This window comes from Dermacentor variabilis, chromosome 3, assembly GCF_050947875.1.
Source record: "Dermacentor variabilis isolate Ectoservices chromosome 3, ASM5094787v1, whole genome shotgun sequence".
In the NCBI taxonomy this organism is placed as follows: Eukaryota; Metazoa; Arthropoda; class Arachnida; order Ixodida; family Ixodidae; genus Dermacentor; species Dermacentor variabilis.
The window spans coordinates 18,103,004-18,121,138 of record NC_134570.1 but is presented as its reverse complement, the minus strand read 5'-3'; the positions used below and the strand labels follow the sequence as shown (position 1 = coordinate 18,121,138).

General features: G+C 45.7%; 1 protein-coding gene across 1 annotated transcript in view; it reads right to left on the bottom strand.

Annotated features, from left to right (window-relative positions):
• Positions 1–18,135, bottom strand: part of LOC142575214 (uncharacterized) — a 234,826-nt gene that overhangs the window by 59,490 nt on the left and 157,201 nt on the right. The window contains exon 5 of the mRNA XM_075684351.1: positions 15,115–15,241. Within this exon, the coding sequence (XP_075540466.1) occupies positions 15,115–15,241 (127 nt within the window). The remainder of the gene's footprint in view (positions 1–15,114; positions 15,242–18,135) is intronic.

The following is an 18,135-nucleotide window of genomic DNA, read 5'->3' as shown; positions in this document are numbered from 1 at the left end:
TAGTGCCGTAAGAGACAGTCAAATGCTATAAAAGAACGTGCGCAAGGCTAACATTTAAAATAATTTACGAGCTCAACAAGTGGCACTTCGCGAATACAGCCAGGCAACAAATTTCACTGTTCCATACTGTCGAAAAAAAAAACTTTGCTTAAGGACCTCCGTACTGAGAATGAAGTTATGAAATGTTCAGGTAGTGGTGATGCCTTGTTATTGAAGGTTTTGATAATTTTGCATAATCTAGGGAAGAGTAATGTAGCGAGTGTACGAAAATGTACAAAGCTTCTAAGCGTTCAATGCGGCATAGGGATTGGAGCGAGGTTAGACATAGATGATAAAGGTTGGACGAAGACGAGAATTCTTTGTCGTATTTGTAACATATAAATCGTACAGCTAAACTTTGCACCGATTATACCTTCCATATTTTTCATTTATATGATTATATGATCTCCAAACAGCAGATGCATACTGTAAAATTGGGTGAACTAGAGTCTTATAGGTCAAAAGCTTTTATTCTTTGGGAGCAGTGCGTAGCGCACGCTGAAAATGACTAAGTTTCCTAAGTGCCTTGTTGAATATAAAACCGATGTGTTTGGGCCAAGACATGTCGTGACAAAACAGAACTCCTAAATACTTGTATTCTAATACATTTTGCAAAGAAGAACCATTCAATGAGTACGAAAATGAGGATGGGCATTCCCGTCTCGGAAAGGACATAAAAACAGTTTTACTAAAGTTGATGCTCATTTCGCATTTTCTGCACCTGTTAGAGAAATTTTCAAAACAATTGTTAAGTGTGACATGATCGGCAGGCGATTGACTAACGTGATAAATTACACAATCGTCAGCACGTAGACTTATTTTTGGTACTGACATTGCAGGGTAAATCGTTCACATATACAAGATAAATAGCAGAGGGCCTAACACAGAACTTTGTGGTAGACCAGCTAATACATTTTTCATAATTGATTTGGTAGAGCTGAAAAATACAAACTGAGATCGCTGTGACAAAAACTTGACAGCCATTTGACAAGATTTGGATTGTTTAAAATTGTGTTTGTCTTGTAAAATAGTTTGGAGTGTACAACCGTGTCGAAGGCTTTCGAAAAGTCGGTAAATATCGCGTCTGATTGGTTAGCTAGATCTAGAGAATAACTTGTACCATGCGTGAATTCTGTTAATTTAGTTACAGTACTTAGACCACTACGAAACCCATGTAGGAAGCCAGATAAACTATTAGTGGCATCCAAAAACGTAGCGATGTGTTTGTAGATAATATGTTCTTGTAATATGCTACACTGAGTTGTCAAAAGAAAGGGTATATTTTATGAAATCGTGCTTATCGCCAGACTTGTATAAATGAAGAATCTTCACGACCTCCATGAGGTAGAAACTGTACAAGTAGGCAGTGATTTCTAAAAGAAAATAATTGTAAGGTGCTTGATTGTTCAGAGGGAATAACTGAATAATGGTAAGCGCAATTCCTAGACGGGACCGAAGATAGACACACAAGCACAGCACAAGTGCTATCTTGTGTGTCTATCTTCTGACCCGTCTGGGAATTGCGCTTACCATTGTTCAGTTGTTAAGCGTGAACCAACTAGCCCAGCAACAAATTTTGTTAGAGAGAATAACGTACGAGGAAAGAAATTCGAATATTATCTGAACCAGCATGCCTTTTATTATCTAGATTTAATGTGAGATTTAGGGCGCCTTGTTCAGTCGCTGTAACATCGTCAATTGAGCAGTCGGAAGAGATGTCAAATGCTGAAATTTGGAAGTTATCTATTGCAAAAATTGTCTGGAAATAACAATTAAACACACTTGCTATTATTATATATTATGGCTCATTAGATATTAAATTATTAAGTATGAATGTATCACCCGCTGGTACAAAGAACGGATGAGATTGTTTGCCGAAATTTCCTCGCATTGGTGCTTATTAAATTTGGCAAGGTGTAATTTTTTTTTCTGAATAAGTATACGCCTCAGTTCTTACTTAGCAGCATTAAATTTCTGTAATATTAACGGGTCACCGTTCCGTCTTGAGCTGCGTAATCTAGCAACAAGACCAGACAACTGCAAAATGTCGCCTGTTATCCAAGGTATCTTGGTACTCTCTTTCTTTGTTCTGAGCCGTACATATTGTTTGATCCATGTAGATAATGATGATTATTTCTAATGACATTATCTTTGAGCCTAGGTGGCGATGAGCAGTCATTTAGCCTGTGTGAGCTAGTTACGTCTTGCCAATTGTAAGCTAGCACTGTGCCTTTATCTGCGTTGCCTCGTAATTATTCTGTGCCTGTTACAATCCGGTCCCCGCCTCTTCCCGGCTTTTTTCTTTTATAATCACTACTCTAAACGTATCCCTTAGCTTCTCTCCACTGCTGATCAGTTAACGTTTCCATAATCGTTGACATCGCAACGTTCCTGGACGGTGGACCTTTCCCACGGTTCCGGCCGGGTGAATATCTTGGCGTTACATTACCACGCAGAGAGCACTATGGACTGCGCTGGCTACAACAACAAATAAATAGGGTTTTTCGCTGTGCAACGAGGCGAAATTCATGCACCCCAACGCGAGGAAACGGCGAGTGATCTGGAGCGGCCAAATGCGCAGCAGGAGAAATAGAGGCCGAAACGAATCACTGGTCATAAATTGACAAATTTGCCAACGCCTGGCGATTGACCTTCCATAGACATCGTAACACTGCGCGTCGGCATCTGAACTGCGCGGGAAACATGCGACACAAGAAATAACAAGAGGAATGCCAAATGTCAAGTGTCCTGCGTTGGTTCTGTGTAGGTGCCAACGATGAACATTTTCCTTTAGAGCCCCAGGCGAAAAAGAAAATTGATAGACAGACCTGAGTTGTATGAAGGCGAGCGAAAGCGCCGTGGAGCTATATTTTAGTATTTCTCGGCCCAATCTCGCGTTCGCAAAGTGTTAGCTAACAGATATTAAGATTTAGATAAAGTGGGCGGCGTCCGCGCTCCGTAAGTAGCAGGAAAGAGAGTCGTAGATATATTTCTCCCCTGCTGTCACTCCTGTGCTTATTTCTAGCTCATCACTAAAATATTCAACGAAATGTATCAACTCACCCAAATTGACTGCTTGATCATAGGTGTACTTCTCTCTACCTGTTTGCTTGAATCCAGTCCCGTAGCTGCCGATGGCGCTATATAATTGGTAACGTCTTTCTTATACACGTGTATATCCAGTTTACAGATAGGGTGTACCATGTCGTAAGTTTAATGAGCACGCCATTATAGCGTTAAACATTAAGTACCCTGTCTTAAGGTCGTCGAATCGAAGCTGCGACCAGAACGGCTGCAGACTCGGCCTCGGCAAGCTCGACGGTCGTCACCTTCGGGCGGTGGCAATTAAACGGCGCGGGTTATCACGCGACGGGAGGGAAGCGCGCCTCGTCGGCTGCAGAGGCGAAGAAATGCTCCGAGCCGCGACTGAAGACCTTCGTGGCGGTGCTCATACGGCGAGTGACGCATTTCTCCGCGACATTCGCTTGCTCGCCAGTGTCAGGCTTTGATCAAGAATGAGACGAGCGTGAAGAGGATATTGCGACTACTCATTCCAATGTGCCTGGTTTTCTCGTGAAACTATTTACTTTGTTTTGGTTTTATTTGCGTTCGCTAACGGAATTTGTGACGCCAAGTTCATGTTTCTATGCCTTCGAGCTTGTTAGGTAATTTCTACTATTTGGACAAGGAAGCCTGAATAACCACGGTCACTCACTCGGAGAGGACCTTTGTTGTAGGTCCAATTCACCGTCAAAGAGCTTAGATAAATAGTGACACCGATGTCACTACAAACGTTGAAGACACCGTTTTCACATTACGAATGTTGACTATGTCGTGTTCTTTGTTTTTCTGATTACATGTAAATATAACACACGTGACGACATGACCTTACATGCAGGGTAATAAAGTGGACGCCTTATTTGGGTAGATTTATTCATATTGCTGCTCAATAAATGTAAACACTTGCTTCTGCTTCAAGAAATTGAGTACTTGACACACTGCTTGTCACAAGGCGCTAGTTAGGACGTTGATGATAAAATATGTGCAAGCTGGACACGAAATAAAGAAAATATAAATAGATAGATAGATAGATAGATAGATAGATAGATAGATAGATAGATAGATAGATAGATAGATAGATAGATAGATAGATAGATAGATAGATAGATAGATAGATAGATAGATAGATAGATAGATAGATAGATAGATAGATAGATAGATAGATAGATAGATAGATAGATAGATAGATAGATAGATAGATAGATAGATAGATAGATAGATAGATAGATAGATAGATAGATAGATAGATAGATAGATAGATAGATAGATAGATAGATAGATAGATAGATAGATAGATAGATGAGCAATTTTTAACAGTACAATGTAAACTCTCTGTGGACGCACAAGGACATGCTGTTTCCTACATTCGTCTCCACATGGTGATCCGTATCTTTGAATTGTGTGTCCTGAAGAGAGCTTCCATTCATTCTTGCACTTTAAATTAATTCTGAACGAGATGTCACCTCGTTAAAACGAGAAACTAATCTTATTTTTCTGGATTGATGCTCCTGCAAAACGTGTGACAAGTTTTGAGCGGGTTCTTTCCGTTTTCTCTTTATTTCTCTTTCTTTTATCAGTGGTTAGTTGATCCGGAACCAAAGTTCCATCTCTAACAGAAATGAAGCAAATGAATATATATCATAAACGAAGAGGTTTACTTCTGCAAGTAGCCGGCTGCACCAGATCGTTTACCCGGATTCGAAAACCGAAAACAGAAAGAAGCAACGCCGCGTTTGTACTCTCCGGCCTGTATCTCCTCCGTCCGAGGGCAGCGAGGAAGTGACGATCGGACACCGCTCCGACCCGGCAGTTGCGACCGAAGCCACAAAGTCGCCGCGCTTGGCTAAGCGTGCACGTAACAATTGCGCGGCGCTGAGCCCCGACGAGAGGCGAGCAGAGAGAGGGAGACGCCTCCTCCTTCATCGCGCGGGGGTCGCCACCGTGGCCCGCGCACCTGCAGCCGGGGAGACCGGCGCGCCGAGTGGTCGCGGCCTCTGGTTGTGGTCACGCACCGGCGCCCAGCGCGGGGCGCAACCCGGCCGTCGTCAGCTGCGACTGCGGCGTGTCCGTTACTGTAACGCGCGTGCAGATGGCTGCGGCCATAGGCCACAACGGCGGCCCCGACGAGGTTTTCCGGGGCCAGTGGCTGCACGGCCCCGCGTCAACCGCTGACGGCTCGGATGCAGCTCCGCAGGGCAGCCGGGCACGCGTTATCGATCGCTGTCGGCGGCTATGCGCGGCGTGAACGTCACGCTGAAAACGAACTGCCGGAAAAGTCCTAATGCTCTTCCCGAACGGCTCCGATGTTGCCTGTAAGCGTGGGCACCGAAAGAGTTTCTCGTTTGTATGTGGGTGTGGTTCGTGTTCCTAGTTTTTTCGTTGTATCGAAGAAAAATAAAATTGTTACTTTCGTTTCATTTCAACCACGCGAATGCTGAACTCTCTCCTTGAATTTTTAACGAGGTTGGCCTAAGGAAGCATTGTTTTCAATGTCGATGAACAGTTCCGTCAGCATCGTGAAACTGAGGAAGGGGTACGAAAGGAGTATGGTAACCGACTCGGCGGAATATATGAGGAACTCGTCGAAGGAAACGTGTCCGAGAGCAACGTAATTAGAAGTAGTAGCGCTGAAAATGTTATATACGGTAGCAATGGTGACGGAGGAAGAAAGTATTTCGCTCTACCTTTGCGGATTCATTTTTTTTATCATTTTGCGGATAACTTGCGGATTTAGCTCTCTGTATTTATTCATCATATATGTTTTATTTTATCCAGTCGAATAGCACCTTCACGCATTTTCTTCAAGCTATTATTTCCAAACTGGCTTCAGGTCACATTAATTTTTTTACTTAAGGATTTATTGCCATGTACAGGTCGCCGAGATGCCAACAACGACAATCAGATCCAAACAAATAAATGAGCCAATGATGCGGCGTTGCAGCGTTGCTCGAGTTAGTGCGGGCTTCCGAGTAGCTCAGTATCCACGTCAAATCTACCCGCCGCGGTAGCTTTGTGTCTATGGCGTTACGCTGTTGAGCTCGTGGTCGTGGGTTCGATCCCGAGCGCGGCGGCTGCACTTCGGTAGGGACAAAAAAAAAGCACTCGTTACGCGGAATTAAGTGCACGGGAAGGAATCCCATTTGGTTAAAATAAATTGGCGTCATCCACCACAGTGTGCCTCATAATCGTATTATGATATGGCATGCAAAACCTCCGAATTTATTATTTTTTTAGACCAGATTACCATGGGTTGTTGCTTAGATGACAGCGAGCGGAATCGGTACAATCCGGATTGAACAATTTGCGAATTCCATACTTGAGCTGCTAGTGCTGGGTCTGCTTGGGAGTGCTAGTGCTGAGAATCAGTACACGAGGTTTTTTTCGCTTGAAAGCAGAGATCGTGCAGGATATGGTTCTGTCTTGCCCCCAATTCACGAACTTTTTTTTCTTTTGATACACATCATCGCCGGAGGCCCTCTCGACACCTAGAAAAAAAAAAAAAAAGATTCCAAGCAATCTCGTACGCGCGAGGTCTTGTCAGAACGTGAAATGTATTTCCGGAGTCTACGATCCTTGCTGTAAACTCAGAGATCATCCTGTCTGCCCTTTGTTGCGTGGCACAACTATATATTCGTGGACGTTGTGCTTACTTCTCATTGTCATCGGCACATTACGCATACAGGTCCTTTGAAGGCAATGATTTGCTCAGCATGTCGAAAGTTGTTGCTACTTAGTCTGGAAAGCTTGATTTAATATTTTGCGTGCGTTGCTCCATTGAAGTCGCCAATATGTTGTAGTAATATATTGATGACGAACATCTAACTCTCTGCTCTAAGTTTCGAGAAAAGCTCCGGCTCCCTCGCCTCCCTCAGCGTGCTCTACACAGCACCGTCCAATTCTCGACTCCCAGGAAGCAGGAGCAGACCCTGTGCAAGACGTTGGCTGATTCGCATTAGCGAAGTTACGAATGGTTTGTTGGCCAAAGGCAAAGGTTTTCGTAAACGTTGCCAAAAGCGAAAGTTGGCGGCTTCGCTCTCTTAGCGTCGGTGTGTGGCAGTGCCACGATGATATCTATTTCCTACTTCTTTCGTTATTACACGCCTGCAGCAACCATCGAAGATGTCAACGCAGCGTTAATTTTCGTCGATGCACGCAAGCGATCGTGGAGACTCTGCTTCGGCCAGTAATTGGCAGGCACTCGACGCTGCACGAAAAGGCACGCAAAGACGGTAGACATGCGCTCTTAATCACGATGGTTTCCCATTTGGGGCAGTCAAACTTTGGCAATTGAGTCGTGTCAGAGAAAATAATTACCGCTTTTCTTCGCTGCCTGAGGACTATAGTGCGGGACACTCTATACTTCCTCGCAGAGTGCACTCCAGAGGCTGAAGAGGTTTGTGCGTGTTCGTGTAAGTTCCGGAGGGTATGAGAGAAAAAAAAGTTGTCCTGAATTGTTTTGACTATTAACCTGAAATGCACTAAACGTGCGGGTCGGCCAAGCATTTTGTCCAAAACAAGTACATACCGACGGTTGTTGCAGTGCTTGCAAAGGGATGCGTTAGTGACTCGAACAGAAAATCCTGAATATTAGAAGGCATGGTAAACCTCTCTTTCTCGAAGCGGCCGCTGAATTTTGGGGCGAGTAAATCCTCTTCCGCTGACGGCTTCAAGGCTATAGGTACATCCCGGGCGCAGCGGGCGCGTGCGCGACCCAGTTCTGCTGCGTCAGCGCAGGCCCTGCACAGTTCGGCGTGCCCACGAAAGGCGCGCCCGGCGGCCTTCAACGCGCGCCATGGAACGTCGGCGGCCCGTTGGTAACGCAGGAATTTGGATGAGCCTATGAGTATAGTGGGATTCCATTCCCGACACTACGTTGGAATAGGTGCCGCGGCAGGCGGAAGGGCCCGTGGCATGACCGTTATTTGCTGCAAGATCTGAGGACGCTACCGTAGACATAAACGCAGTTGGTCGCACACCCAATGCCACTTATCTTCGGCTTAAGTTCTGACATAATAGACAGCTTTAGAATAGCGTTTATCGCCTTAAGTGCGTTAAACGTAAGCACCACTGCGGGACGTTACCGTGCGTTTCCTTACAAGTCTTTTAGTTTACATTACGGAAACACAAACGTAAAGAAAACGTTATAAAACAGGGCGCCGTCTGGTGCCTCGTGCCAAACGTATCCAAGCCAAGACGGTCAACCAACCTGCTGTTGCTATGTGGACGCGTCTCGTTAGGCGTACGGGCGCCAGAAACGCCGAACGATCTCAGAAAATGGACGTGCTCTGCGCTCATAACTAGCCTTTCAGGTGAATCTAGAGAAAGCGAAAGCTCATTGCAATAGTTACTGGCGATCAACGCGAGTGAGAGCGCAGCCATCACGAGAATTCATGCTGAAGCGGGAGCCGTGGGTGCCGCCATGTTCGACAACGCTATTTCTTAGCGTCCGTAAATATTACGGACGTTAAACTCGCCAAATAACGTACGTTATCATATATCGCGCGTAAACCGCAGAAACCCAATAACGTTCCGAGCATGCGCAGTGAGGATGATGCTATTTCTTTACGTACGTAATGCTTTTACATTCGGTTGCAAACGGTAAACTAAAGCTGTCTAGTGTCAAATGAGTTCACCACGTTTGTGTTTTAGCCAATTGCAGAGGCCATATAGCCACCCGGTTGTTCAGTGGCAAGTAGCAAGATAGCGCATTTCACGACGTGGCGCTATTTGATACAGAATAACACCCCGGAGCAATAGCACGACACAGCCGATCTATCATTTTTGCGTAAGAGGTTTCATGACATATTCGAAGAGATCAGTCAGCTTTAGACTTGCATTTGTCGCAGTATCTGCGTTAAACGCAACCACTTTTGCGGGACGATACGTTGCGCGTCCCTTCAAGACATTTAGCTTAACATACGGAAATGCAAACGTAAGAAAGCCGTTAGAAGACAGGACGCCATCTGGTGCCTACTGCAAACATATTCAAGCCAGGACAACCCATTAGCAACGAACCTGTCGTTTCTGTGCCTACACGTCTTGTTAGACCTATGGTCGTTGAAATCGCCGAACGAACTCAGAAATTGGACGTGCTATTCGCTCATAATTACCATTTCAGGTGAGCTTAGAGGAATCGAAAGCTCATTGTATCAGTTACTGGTAATCAACGATAGCGACAGCGTAGCCATCACGATAATTTACGCTGAAGCGGGAACCATGGGTGCCGCCATGTTCGACAACGCTGTTTCTTAGTGTACGTGAACATTACATACGCTAAGAAACTATACTAACTCGCCATATAACGTACGTTCGCATAGTGTAAGTAAACCGCGGACACCCAATAACGTACTAAGTATGCAAAGTGAAGACAACGCTATTTCTTTACGTACGTGATGCGTTCACGTTTGGTTGAAAACGCTTTTCTAAACCTGTCTATTCTAATACTCTCAAAATAACGCTACTTGTGGCCATGTTGTGGAGGAGAGAGACACTTGCAGCTCGGTTGATAAGTAATCAGCCACCGGACAATTTCATTTTTGGTCCCAGCTTTGCTCGTGAGCAGTCCCGAAGAAAGCTGAGCGCAGCTATGCTGAAGGCGTAGTCGTTTTATATCTCAAGGTCTGCATCCTCCAACGTGCGCGACAAAATTTCGCACATCGGCAGCGACAACCGTTCCCGCTCCTCCCTTCGATCGAGATTATGCAATACGCGACGCCACCTGCGTTCTTTTTTTCATCTGCGCCTGGGTGAATTTTTAAATTCTGCACGCGAGCGAGCAGTTGTTTCTTTTTTCCGCTTTAACATGTCATTAGACTGTGATTCTACAAGCAGATTGCAAGCTGCCGAAGCGTGACCGCTGTTTAAATGAGGGCTCAATGAGCACCCAACGTGGCTTGTCGAAGGGGATGGCGATTTGCACGAACGTAATGTTATCTTTTTTCTGGTGCGGCTCTCCCACTCGCGGTCTTTCGTATATCACATATTTAGACTTGGTCTATTGATCCATAGGGCGCTCCACGAAATGGCTACATCACAAAATTTTGATGGCTGCTTCCTGTCTCTGCGTGGATGTTAACAAGATAGCTCATTAACATGTTAGCCTTTGTCATAAAACACTAACAATAGCGATAAAGAGTGAAAGCACTTTATTTTTCCTTAGTATCACTGTTCCACAGAGCTGGATTCTACCGTCGATAGTGTTAGTAGCAACGTCGGGAAATAACTTATAGCATAGGGCTGCTTGGATGTCGACTCCAAGGTAATGAAACTTGGAAGTTATTTTAACAGAAGCGAAAGTGCTACGTGTCCATCTAGGGAACAATGAGAATGTACTACAATTAAATAGAAGGCGCACTATGTCTACTATATGATTACGTGGTCTGCAGCCAGTTAAAATAGGAGATAATATTCAATGACGCAAGGCCTCGGTGCCGCCGTTGACAACGGATGTTTGTCCGCTGGGCTTCTCGCTACGCAGAACGTTGCCGCAGCAATAATTACCTTATTACCAACAAGGTAATGCTAGCGAAGGGTGATAACCAAGAGCTATAAACAGTAAGCAGTAGGAACCTGTCAAGCGACGGAACAGCTACCTGTCGTGAAATTGGAGAGCCGCCTCTGCTTTTCGTTTTTCTTTTCTTTTCACTCACTTGTCAAAACAGTTGACGGTAATTATTTAGAAGCACTAGGGGAAATTACAGCTTATTATTGCCAATATCTTAAAGCGAGTTCTAAGCCGAGTGGAAGCAAAATCAGGCTGGCAACTGCTACAGGAAAATGCACAGCTCCTTCCCTCCAGAAAACGAGAGAAGACAATAACCACAACAGAATCGTATGGTCACTGAGGGAAACCGAGGGAAAATTAGGTGTTCATGGCTGTAAGCAAGCGACGGGGAAGTAATTGTACCATGTTCTTTTTTTTCAAAAAGAAGTGTTTAACCATATGCACGATATAGCACAACCTGGCTTTTTAAGGTGAGTTGCTAATGCGCAAAAAGATTCATTAGTTAAATTTTTATAGTATTCATATTATGGCAAGTGTTGAAATTGCGAAATTGAAGCCGAGCAGTGGTGAAGTCGTCATGTTTGCTTAGCAGAAATTGTAAGGTTAGCACCGCATTCGATATCTCCACCTTATAGTGTGCCGGAAATACACTAGCGTTCCATTTAACAGTTTATCAAACGCGTGCGCCAAGCAGCTCGGGATAATTTTAACTGTAATGCCAGAGCATTTACTAGCAGATTTTGTAGATGGATGTCTTGAAAATGATGGTAGTCTTATGATTTCACCCAAGCAGACATAAATTCACCTCTGCTCGGCCCAAATTTTGCAGTTGAAACTGATGTACCCTAAGATGAATAATAAGAAGTGAGTAAATATTTTTGCTTAGCCACTTGAAGACTGCGATTTGGCGTGCGTGTAATGTACGTTCTCCTCTTCAGGCAATCGACATGCAGCAGAGCCAAGTAGGATATCACAGCAGATTAAAAAAAAAGATGTGGCATGTATTTGCATATATTTATGATAGAGCGGTATATCCTCCGTTGTGTGTGTTGACTCCAATATATGCTCCGTCATATGCTTAATTTGGAAGAACGTGTCTGTATAACCTCCTATAAGACCACTTGTACAGTGTATTGCTGCACATTGCCTTCGTTCCTGCTTTCTCTCTCTCTCTCTCTCTCGAAACTCACACTGAAGCGATTACTCAAAATATATTCAGTCTGGATATGAAGTCCGCTGCAAGGGCAAGTGTGGGGAAGTTGTTTACTAATATTCTTGTCATCCGTTTTCGAGAAATTTGAAACTAAATTGATCTATACCTCTATGTTGTTGCAGACGGCGAAAAGCAACATTGAAGTGTGTTTCGTTAGAGATTGCATGAAAATGCAGGATGCAGCAGCAACATCGCAATTTACTACGCGTAGTTCTAACTTCATCTCTGCGTCTGGGCGATGAAGTACATTTTTTACCATAGCAAAGATGACGAGATGATTACTTCTCCATACATGGAAATGCAGCTTTTGGCTTTCAACCACGACACTTCAATTTAAAAAAAGCCCCGTTTATGCTCGTAACATACCAGTAAACAATAAAATACAGCTCCGAAAGCTATTATAACCCATATTCGTATTTCAGGAGGATAAGGCGATTTCAATGCAAAACACGTCTGCACGAGCCAGCCAAGCCTGTTCTCAGTCGGCGGAGCGCGCGAGTTCACAATTGTTTCGAGAAATGAAAAATAACATGGCACATTTAACAAGCATTGCGTTAATGTTACTGCAGTTCTCGTTTAGAAGCAAAGACGATTCATGACATAATGAGAAATTTGTTTGGTCACACTAATTTTGTGTCAACACGCTAGAATGTTACCATCTCTGCGGTTTTACTCGACTAACCGATCATCAGTTGGACTTCTGTCCACGCAACATAGTCGAAGCGTTCTTTCAGGAAAAAGAAGAAAAGCTAACCTGAAAGTTGTTACGTTATAATTCGAATAGTATAGGGTCCCTATAACTTAAAACTATTCCAATCTGTTTTCATCCCAATCTCCTGACGTCGAATTTACCTAACCACCGACGCAACTATCAGGCGGTAACCAGCAGCGTTGTTTCAAAAGCCCAATCAAATGCCCTCCTCTTTTGTAGGGTGTCACTTCCTTTTGCTTTCAAAGCGAATAGCATTGCCAACATTGAGCGGTTTTTCCTATCTAACTGGCTGGGAAGAGGCAGGAGCAAGTTCAAGTGGAGAGAGTTTCGACGGGGCTGAGCCAGCACAGTGAAAGTAGATAACCCAATGAGGAGGGTGGTGCCGGCGTCTGCGATTGGTCTGCTTCCCCTTACTTAGCTTGCAGTGGCTGGTCGAATATCACGGCGGTATGCAACGGAAAGTTAGAAATGCCGCTAAAACGGATACTCAGCAAGGTAGAGTTGACAGAGCAATGTCGTATACGCGCTAAAAGGCCTCGATAACGTCATACGGCCACGATAGATGGAATGGAATGGAAAACTTTATTGACTTTTTTAAGGTTTTAGCGGGTCGAGGCCGAAGTCTTCATTCTTGAAGCTTGGGTCCTCTTCAGCCATGGATGGGCCCCTAGTCCAGGGCTCCACTGAGCCGTGTCCCGACCTAACCTTTGTCAGGGGCGCTAAGCAAGTCGAATGGGAGAACTTGCAGGAAAACCTCGGCAGCGACCACTACATCATCAGGGTCAGCACAGAGGCAGAAATTATCAGGAGGAAGATTGGCAAGGCAAGTCTAACAGACTGGGATGCCTTTCGAGTCTACTGTAAACAGCTAAAAGGGGACATAACCTCGGCAGAGGATTGGGCCAACAGCTCAGACAAATAAGAGATCTCTACACAAAAAAGTGGAACGAACAGAACAAGCACCAGAAGTGGACAAACGACTCCTCAGGCTATGGGAGGCACGACGAGGCCTAACCAAGCGGTGGAAGCGTCAGAAGCTAAATAGAAAGCTTAAGAAGAAAATTGCCGAAATAACTCAACAAGCAGAGGAGTATGCAACGCAGCTGGCAAGGCAGGGGTGGCAGCAGTTTAGTACCTCACTGAATGGCACCCTAAGCACAGCCAGAACATGGCATATCCTCAGAACACTCATGGATCCGAGCAAGAGCAAGGCGGAAAGCAGAAAATCCATTCAGAGGTTAATCCACCAGTATGAAGGAACAGAAGAACAACTGCTCCAAGCAGTACGGGAAAAATGCTACGGAAAGATCTCGGTAGAAGGCTACCGAGGCGACTACCAGGGTGAAGAAAATTCAACTACAGACCGACCCATCACAAGAGAAGAGGTTGTCGAGGCTGTAAGAGCTACAACAAAGAACACAGCAGCAGGGGCGGACAAAATTCGAAACTCGCTAATTCGAAACCTCAGTGACGAAGCAATTGATCAGCTCACCCTCTACCACGAAAGATCTTTTATATATACGCAAATAAATCCATACTCCACGGCAGCTCTGAGTAGCCAGCGCCACAGCGATCGGCGGGCAGCCATATTCTATTTCTTTCGGAACGGGGCAGTGCCCGACTATTCAGGAAAACTTTCAATTTTTTTTCGGCATATCAATGCGTTTTCAACGCGTACACGTCACTTTGACGCGGTGAATTCTTGCAGTTTTGTGACGTCGGGTGACAAACGGGCAAAGTGGGTGCAGCCCGAAAAAGTTCGACCAATAACAATTCGTCAAACAACGCCTTTTTCGGTAAGGGCGAGGAAGACGTCGTATTAGAAATTATTATTTTTCGTCCGTTTGTTCTAATTATGCATAATCAGCGTGCGCATATCATATTAGATAGGGCGTTTTCGCAGTTTTCATGACGTCGCGTGACAGACAGGCGCATGGGTGGTAGCTCCAAAATTTTTTGAACAATCGTGGTGGGCTGATTGCAGAATTAGTATAGAAAAGTTTGGTATAGCTTTACGTTATAGTGCTCTAGTTCAACTTGAATTTTTTTCTTTTGTTTTCTTTTTGTTGTTGTTTCTGCGCATAAATTGAGGATATACAATAAGCCTCACAGAAATAACTTTGAATAGTCAGTAAATATTGCCCATGCGCATGCGTTGCTTTTTCGGATGTTCTGATGAGAAGGTCGATCGAAGGCAATGAAAAAGTTTGTGCAGAACTGCTTTCTCTGCTTTTTATATATGTATACGTTACCCGCATTTACAGTGATTGGCGCTGCCTACAAAACTATTGAAGAAAAAAAAAAGAAAGGCTTTACGTCCAAAAGTTGCGGTGTGGATTATGAAGGACGTCGTGGTGTCAGGCTCCCAATTAAGACTTACCAAATGGGTGTTTTCAATAGCTACCTAAACCTAACCTTACGAGTGCCTCTGCGTTTAGCGCCTATCGGAATGTGCCCGGTTTGGCCGTGATTTGAATGTGCGATCTCGTACTTCACCGGACAGAGCGCTCTGTCCTGCGCCTCTTCGTCCTGTTGTCACGCTGCTCGAAATTCTGCCGGTTGACAAGTAGAGCGAAGGCCACTCACCGCGCTCTGTCGCTGAACCGCGCCCCGCACACGGGGCACCGGAATCCGGCCTCGGGCCTCGCCTCGCCCCCGGACTCCACGCTGGTCGTCTCCTGGAGGTCCTCCTCCGATACGGTGCGGTCCGCGCCTGCGCCATCATCCAGTGTCTACAGTTCAGCCAAAGCGCTCTGTCGGGTCAGGCCGTGTATTCACCGGCGTATTGCACACGCTACACATTGTGCACCCGCTGTAGCAGGCCGCGGTGACTGAGAAAGAAGCAGGCGAAGGCTCTTCTGACCACGCCCTGGCGCTTAGGATTTACAGTGTGCTGATGGTTGAGAACTCGGACTCGACGCCTATTTAAAACTAAAAGTTGGCTGTCGTTCTGGAGTGTGAGAGTATTCTATTTCACATGAACTTATTATTTTCAACGCGAAAATATTGCGTTGACAATCGACGGCAGAAATGTCGGCCAAAAGGTATCGTTTCTTCTATCGAGATAAATGACCCCTTATTTAAGGCGCCTTTCAACGTTCCTCTTTTCATGTCAGTGCAGAATTGAGTATTGGAAGCACTCACTCCTTGAATCAGAAGCGTACTTAAGCTACAGAGCTGGTGAAGCCCGCATGGGGTGGGAGTTACACCAACGTAACATTTCTTATGGAGGCATCCGATTAAATAGAGAATGAAAGCGTAGGAGAGGCACCGGCCAGCCCGGATGTGTTCGAGAGACTGTGGTGGAAGTCACGTGGCGTTTTTCGCAAAGGAGCACTGCGACTGGTGCCCAAAACGTCCTTGTTGGCATAGAAACTGCGTTCCTGAGGGCTCGCGCGGCTGCTCTTGTCCTCCGAAAAGTGAGATAAGATTTTTCGGCCCGGGTCTTTCTCGAAGCACATTCCTCTCGAGAGAAAAGCTGAGTTTGGAGTGTAGTACGTAAGCTTGAAAGTTATGTTTTGGTTCTGTGAGTATGCGTGTCAGCCAGTAACGGAGGCATTCGCGTAATCACGGCGCGCGTCTTCGTCGTCTTCTTCGACGTGCCCCGGAAGAACACAGGAACGCGCCTGCTTGACTAGAATTGTCGCATAAGTTTCGAAGGTGTTCTTCAGGCGCGCGTCAGCAGCGCATACTTCCGACGGCTCGTTCAAAGCTCGTGCCATCTGCTGCGGCGAGCTGATTGGAGGAGCAAAGGGAGACGGCACCCCAACATGAGTGCACTTCCGGCTTCAAAAACGTGACGTTAGGGCCTCGCCTATTTTCTTTCTCTCCCCCGTGTAAACGGCGCTATTCGCGCGGTTCTTTAACCACATGCCAGCAACTACATAACCACATCCTCGAGGCTCGCGTAAAGTGTCCTTTCGCGAAACGCAATGTCGCCTTAGCTCCGCCTTCATTTGCGAGACGTCTTCCTTTCGTCGACAAAAATACGGCCTCTGAAATGAACCTTTTATCATTGCAAATGTGGCCAGGGGTACGGGCCTCTGCCTACTAATTCGAACCGAAGGAAACAAAGTAGCGAAATAGCGATAAGCGAGCGCAATAATGAATCACTTCTTGGCCCTGTCTTTTTTGTACACAGTGTATTTCGTAACACTGCCCTCGTATCCCGGTGACGCTCGACAGCCGCGGTGGCGCTAATTGATGGCACCGTTCTGGCGGCGGTCGGTGCCCGCATGTGCCTCGGCAGCCGCCCCACCCTCGGGAGGAGGAAGCCATGCGAACGCGGAAGCGCCTGGCCACCGGCCAGCCGGACGACGCGGCTGTCGATAAGAGCGTCGCGCATGTATCTCTCGTGGCGGCCACGGCGATTCCTGCGCCGGCGAGCGCTGCTGCCCACCCGCAGGCTGGTTCCTGCGCTGCGCAAACATGCACCACTCGAAGCGCGGCGTGCATCACCAAGTGCTTGTACAGGCAGACCAGCCGTATAAGATGGCGTCCTGCGCTCCGTGGTCGCCAACAGGCGTGGTTCTATAGCAGCTCTCCGCACTACTTACATGGGCGAAACAATATACTTCATTCCTGCTTATTGCGTTCTTTGTTTTTTCTTTTCTGTTTCGGACCTTTACGCTTCATTTTAATATTATTTTCTAAATAGTACGACCTGCGGCGGTATTCTGTTCAGATACTGCCGCGTTCTATTGTTTGTCTTTTGCATATGTTTATTGTGACCCGTTATCTTGTTCTGTCCTTCCTCCTTATTCGCTCGCTTCCTAACTACGATCTCTAAGCTTTTATCGCTTCCTTGTCAGAGTGACGCGTGTCGTGTTTCCTTTTCTTTTTTACCTTTACAAACCCTGCTTCTTCCTTTATATCCCTCTGACCATTCCAACCACGTGCCTCCCGTAAATTGTGCCAAAATTTTAACAAATGTACGATAGCCACATAGCTGTACAGAAACAAGGTAATGTTGTTTGCCATCGCTCGGAGCAAGTCAGACTATTTCTTGTATTTCGGTTCATTACATACGTAATTAGTTATTATTACTTAATAAATTTCTCTAATAATATATTCACAGCAAAGGTGTGAATGAGAGACTCGTCGATAATACTGAAAAAAGTCCCCCTCCAGCTCTCTGTTGCTCAATACGCGCCGCATAAAAGTTTTTCGAAATCTGAAAAAAAAATCTAGAAAGAAGAATAAAAACGCACACACAAAAATACCCCGCCACTAGTAGAGCTGCAACTTTCGCTGGCTTTCGCAGCCTTCTTTGCTAGGTTCCGCGGATGTTCCTCCTGTAGCCCATGGACAAAGCATGCGGCATGACCATGCGTTTCCTCTTTGCGGCGTCGGCCAGTGTGTCTTTTCTTCTTTTTTCTTTTCTTTTCTTTTTTTTGAGAGATGGCGGCCAACTCGGCCGATTGACCACGCTATAGACAAGTGTAATTCTGGCTGTCATTCTCACGCGCCCTGTGGAATCACGGTCGGGGATGTATACAGTGACACATGTATTATAAGCGGGCGGATTTGACTCTTGAGGCAAGATTCGACGACCGACGTCTGTGCACGCCGCTACTGCTGTAATCTGAGTGATGCTTGTTTTTTTTC